The 6,087-nt window shown below is 36.8% G+C and overlaps 1 protein-coding gene across 1 annotated transcript in view; it reads left to right on the forward strand.

Moving 5' to 3' along the window:
* The window catches only part of GNB1 (G protein subunit beta 1), a 33,128-nt gene extending 27,508 nt beyond the window's left edge, over window positions 1-5,620 (forward strand). The window contains exons 7-12 of the mRNA XM_085242517.1: window positions 293-455; window positions 1,050-1,116; window positions 2,270-2,471; window positions 2,839-3,055; window positions 4,876-4,983; window positions 5,384-5,620. Of these exons, the coding sequence (XP_085098643.1) occupies window positions 293-455; window positions 1,050-1,116; window positions 2,270-2,471; window positions 2,839-3,055; window positions 4,876-4,982 (756 nt within the window). The 3' untranslated portion in view covers window position 4,983; window positions 5,384-5,620. The remainder of the gene's footprint in view (window positions 1-292; window positions 456-1,049; window positions 1,117-2,269; window positions 2,472-2,838; window positions 3,056-4,875; window positions 4,984-5,383) is intronic.
* The last annotated feature ends 467 nt before the right edge of the window (window positions 5,621-6,087 follow it).

The following is a 6,087-nucleotide window of genomic DNA, read 5'->3' on the forward strand; positions in this document are numbered from 1 at the left end:
AGTTCTGCTGACTGTACTTGGAAGTCAATGTTTTCTTGAACCTACTGCAAACTATTAGTAATCAGAGCACTGAAATAATTTGACTTTTATCAAAATTACTGATTAAGCTGAATTCAGGAAAGGCAGACCTGAGGTTTTAATTACATGTTTACTTGATCTGGCAAGCTATGTATTTTCTTGTCCTTTTGATGAAAAGATGTGCTGCTAGACAGGGGGAGAGATGAAAACCTACTGATGCTGAATTATTGAATCAGTTGTTCTGCAGATGAAGTGCTGAATGTATTTGTTTCAGGTGCATGCTATTCCCCTGCGTTCGTCTTGGGTCATGACTTGTGCATATGCGCCTTCTGGAAACTACGTGGCTTGTGGTGGTCTTGATAACATCTGTTCCATTTATAACTTGAAAACTCGTGAAGGGAATGTACGTGTCAGCCGTGAGCTAGCTGGGCATACAGGTGAGTACGTAGTCACAATGGCTTGAGGTATGGAGCACACAGTGAAGCCTTTTTTTTTTTTTTTTTTAACATATGACATTTAGTTTTGATGGAAGGTTATCTTAACTGCCTGGTGTAGGATGATAATTAACTATTTTAACTCGTTTCTGTCTTAATCCCTCTACTGTGTTTTGTTGTTGTTGGTTTTTTTTTTTTTGTTTTTTTTTTTAATTTAGGAGCTAAATAAATGGTAAATAAAGCTGCTCAATAATTTTCCCTCTCGCTTCCAGCTTCCCCTAGTTTCAGTAAGGTAGTCCCAAAGCAGAATCTATCCTGCTTTGGTTAAGATACTTTTTTTTCTGTGTTTAGGTCAATTTCTGTAATACTAATGTATCCTTATGCTATTGTAATGGTTTAATTAGACATGGTCAGTAAAGAACCAGAATATTTTTGTCTAAAATTTCAGAGGTTTCTCTATAAAAATTCTGTTGTACTTTAGGCTCCTGTAGTAGTTCTTCCTGCATCTTCCAGGGAGGAGGAGGAAGTGTATAAGTCAGTATGCAGCGTGGAGTGTAATCTCTGATTTTATTCTTTGGCTTTGTGTTTTGCTTTTAGGATACTTGTCATGCTGTCGTTTCTTGGATGATAATCAAATTGTTACCAGCTCTGGCGACACCACTTGGTAAGCAGTAAAATTGTGACATGATTGTTAGTAATGACTTCTCACACTTCAGGTCTGTTGAAATAAAGGTGGTAGTCATCCAGAATTTTAAACAAGACTGATAATTGCCTGTAAGTCACATTTTTGCTAGTAATGGAAGATTTGAGCTTTCAAAGCTACTACCTTTGGCTGTTCAGTTAAGCCTGTGTTCTCAATTGACCTAATTTTTTGTGATAAAATGATATGTAGACTTTTTTTTTGTATAATTTGCCTTTCAGAAATAAGTGATTTTTCTCAGAACACTTTAGTATTCAGTATTAATTACAGTTGTTTTTTTTTTACAAAGTCATATTTATATATTTTTAATATGAAAAGCTTCTAAAAAATATTCTACACTGACAGCAAGCACAGCTTTTTTCCTTGAGGTGGATGTGGGTGTATGTCTTAATAAAAACTAGCTTCGGAATGAGAAAAGGCCTCAATCTTCTTTTCAGTAGCTTTTGTATTATATCTGCTGCTTAAAATCAATACAGATCTCCCAGGCAGCAGTTCTTACAGCAAAGGCTGTCTAATAAATAGCTCTCCTACACAGTGTCAGTCTCTTTGAAGGCCCATTTATTTGTCCACTGACTTTGAGTAACTAATGAATATAGACATTTGTTTTTATATTGAAGTGTTCCAAAACATAATTTGTAAGAAAAAAAGGATCTCTTAAAACAAGGTTCAGACAAGACAATGTAGCTGTTCTCAGGAGTTGTTACAGTTACTTGACAGTTGTTTGGATAATGCTTTGTCCACCTCAGATCAGCCAAGCTTTGAGAAGAATGACAAAGTGCAGTGACCTTCTGTTTGCCTAGTAGAGATCTGCTGCTGATGGACCTGGTTTATTGGGAATTAAAAGTTAAGGGATGATAGTGCTATTTCATCATTTTAATACTCTTTGATTGTCAGAGTAGCAGTGATGTTGCTGTGTCGGGAAAGCGATGCAATTTTAAAATGTTAGACATAATTTACAAAGTCACACATCCTCAGTGAATTTTTAAGAGTGGGAAAGGCTGACTTGAATTTTGCTGTTGTGTTACCACTGCTATTTTATGCACTGGACAATAAGAAGGGCACAAAAGATAGGACTGTAAATAGATTTTTAATTGTACCTTTTGATTATCCTTTCAAGTGCTCTCTGGGACATAGAAACTGGTCAGCAGACAACTACATTTACTGGGCACACTGGAGATGTCATGAGTTTGTCTCTGGCTCCTGATGCTCGGTGTTTTGTTTCTGGTGCCTGCGATGCCTCTGCCAAACTGTGGGATGTTAGAGAAGGAATGTGTCGGCAAACCTTCACTGGCCATGAGTCGGACATCAACGCCATCTGTGTAAGTATCAGCTTAACAGGGACACAGGATTTCAGTTTGTTTTGTTATATTGGTCTCAGCTCTTAAGCGTGTACTGTATGGTGTAATATTATGGAATATTTTCTTTTAATGTTTTCTGCATCAAGTGCTGTTTGGGAGCTAGGGTGAAGTTCTAGTCCAGATATACAGTTTTGGATACTCCTGAGACAATGGGCTCTATGCCTGGAATGCCAGATGAAAAACATTTTGTATGTTTGGAACTTTTCTGACTTCACAGCATAAAGTATTTTGCAGTCTTTGAGTAACTTGCCCATTTTATCAGCCACTCTTAAAATTAATTTGCTATCTTTTTTCTTTTTTCCCCATTCTTTTCTGCCCCCTGCTGAAGTTCTTCCCCAATGGCAATGCATTTGCAACAGGCTCGGATGATGCTACATGCAGGCTTTTTGATCTTCGGGCTGATCAGGAACTTATGGTTTATTCACATGATAACATCATCTGTGGCATCACCTCTGTAGCATTTTCCAAGAGCGGACGTCTCCTCCTAGCTGGTTACGATGACTTCAACTGCAATGTTTGGGATACGCTGAAAGCTGATAGAGCAGGTAAACATATTTGTTTTTAAATATGAAAAATGGAGTTTTGGGGATAGGGGCTGTCTTTTTAGACTTAGAAATTGTTTTGCATATGATCTGTTGAAAGCAATGCAACATACTGTCCATCTCCTCTGTGGAGGGCTTACAGTTGCCTGACATCAGTGTTGACACAGTAGCTTACAGAAATACTGCAAGCTGGAAGTTGATAGCATTTGGTAGTCTGTCTGATGTGTCGTATTTCACTGAACAGTGGCATTGATTTTTGTGATATTGTAACTGTTAAGCAGCAATTTGTGGTCACTGATTTGTAAAGGAATCGCTTCTAGAAAGTTTTTCTTCAAAAATCTACTCCTTAGTTATTTTGTGTAAACTTTTAAAGTTTTTTTTAAACTATTAATGAAAAATAGCACTTAGCATGTGCTCATAAAAGGATATGCCCACATCAGTCACTCTAACTGCTTTGTTAGAGGTTTTGCTGCTCATTATTGTGGCTATTAAGGTGAAAGAATGACCTTGCATGATATTTATTTGAAGCAGAGACTTCAGAAGCAAACAGAAAACAAAAAGATTTTCAGATTACCTTTTGAGAAAGTAAATATTAATTTTTCTATACAGAAGTTAAATCAATTTAACTGGAGTTCTTTAAAAACAAGACTTCTCTTGGGGAGTGGGGAGAGGAAGGAGAAAAAATATCAGTTACACCACAAATGTTTTGATGTTTTGTCCTCATCCCCTGTTCTGCAGTGACCTACTCTGTTATTGAGTATGGCGTTTCTAAGACTGTCTAGGTGTTAGGTTTTAAAAGCAAACAGAAAACACTAGCCAAGCAGAATTCCTCTTCACATGGAGCTGTAAGGATTAGCTGCAGGTACACTACAGAGAATTGTCTTGTTGCTTTGAGAGGAGGATGTACTAAAGATGGCAAAGATATAAATACATGATTCTGGACTATGCCCAAGTAGTTTTTGTTAAGGATTTCTTAATTTCTCTCTGTCAGCTTTGTTTTACCACACAGATTTCAATTTTTTCTTCTAGAATTCATGGTAGTTTTTTTATTAAATAGAAAATACAGTCCATATACTCATGATATGTTTGCTGAACTTAAACTGCTTTAAGTTTTCTGCTCATTGAAGTGATCTGAGCAGGATTTATACTTCTGTACTGCCCGATATTGTCAGGAACATCTTAGCTCAGTGCAGTGGTTGAGTAGAGATGGAACATAAATAGTTGTTCTATTAAGTTAAATGTAACAGGAGAATGTTGGCTTCTGTATCTTTGCTGTTTAGTGTTCCAGATATTTTTTTAATAGTACTATAATTGATTTTCAGATCTCCGTATTGGCAAAAGCTATGTAGGTGTTGAAGTCTTGTAAGTGCTTGTAAACATCATCAGTTAAAAATAGCTGGAAAACTTTTCAGTTTTCAGAACATATTTCAGCTTCTTTTTTGTGGGTTAAAATTCTGTAAAATCAAATGGATGTTTATCACTATGGAGAGGAAATGCTGGCAACTATGGTTACACTTATTACTGTGACATTGCTGACAGGATTCTCAAAGCAGTGATTTCACAACTTGCATCAGTAAGGTCATGACTTGAGGAATATACAAGTAGAATTTTGGAGCCAAGCATTTTCTGCGTTACTTCCTTGTGAACCCACGCAAGTTTGTGCTTGAGAAAGCAAAAGCATTCAAAAATCAAAACCGTACTTGTTCAGAATTCTTGAAGGAATAGACTGAGTAATTGTAGTGTGGCAGCCTCACTGTTCCTTGAGCAGAAATAAGAAAGCATCAGAGCAGTGTGACAGGTTTGTTGCATATTCTTATTTCCAGGTGTCCTTGCTGGTCACGATAACCGTGTCAGTTGCTTAGGTGTGACTGATGATGGTATGGCAGTGGCAACAGGATCATGGGACAGCTTCCTCAAGATCTGGAACTGAAGTAAGTAGGCATCAAACTAATTAACTCTGTCCTTATATGGTACTCAGTGCTTTTTCACAGGTCCAAACAGCACTCATCTACTGATGCTGCAAGCGTATAATTCAAGTCAGGAAAGTCACTGGGGGGAAAAAAAAAGAGTTTCTTATGGGTTTTCTTTTGTTTATGTGTTTTTAGAAGGCTGTTTCTTTAATGTATCAGTAATGTTTTTGTGGTAAACTGCTCTTTTACTTTTCTGGGGGGATGACTGGTATGGTCTTTAGAGTCTGGGTTGGTAAATAAACGGCAGTCTTAAAAACAATGAGATAATGGCTGAGTGCATCAGTGGGTAGCGAGAACAAAATTTGAAACTTGGCTACAATTTCTCTAAGTGCAACTCCTAATCCATCTTTCTATGTGTTAGAAGAGTGCCGGACTCCGTGACTGGAAGAAGTTTCCAACGATTGAAAATTAAAAATGATAGCATATTCAATCCAACTATACTAACTTGGACCCCCATCCTCCCCAACTTCAAAGGGCAAGATCTTTTCCGTCTCCTGTTGCTGAAATTGAAGAGCACAATTACCTTTCCAAGAAGAATTTCTGTGTTGTAAGCAAAATGAAATAGTGCATTCCTTTTGGGACCATTTTTTTTTTTTTTTTCTGTCTTGAGAAATTTAAAAATCAAACACTATCATAAAAGCATGACCAGAAAATAAACTTGAGCATAATTGTGAAACAGTTAGCTTTCACTGTAGTTTCCAAGTTGAAGTTAAGGACTTTATCTCACACACTTGCAAATTTTAAAGTCATGTTTGTAGCGGGATTTTTTTCAAGTTTCCTTTTTAAATACATTTGTTTATGTATTTAATTGAGCAAAACAAGGGAGTCCTAGCCCAGAGCATCTGGGGGTTGTTAACGATGTAAATTTAGTCCCTACTTTTTTTATTTTATTTTCTAGTATCACAGATAATTGTTGCACAAAACTTGGCATATATAGGATAATGTTAAGCAGTAAGGTAACCAAGCACATGCTGTTCAAGGTAATGAATGCTTGTTTAAAGAATCCTTTCACATTTTATGGATAACAAATGCAATCCTTGGTCCCTCCTACCCCCTCTTTTCACC

The sequence above is a fragment of the Meleagris gallopavo genome, chromosome 23 (genome assembly GCF_905368555.1).
Source record: "Meleagris gallopavo chromosome 23, MGAL_WU_HG_1.1, whole genome shotgun sequence".
NCBI lineage: Eukaryota > Metazoa > Chordata > Aves > Galliformes > Phasianidae > Meleagris > Meleagris gallopavo.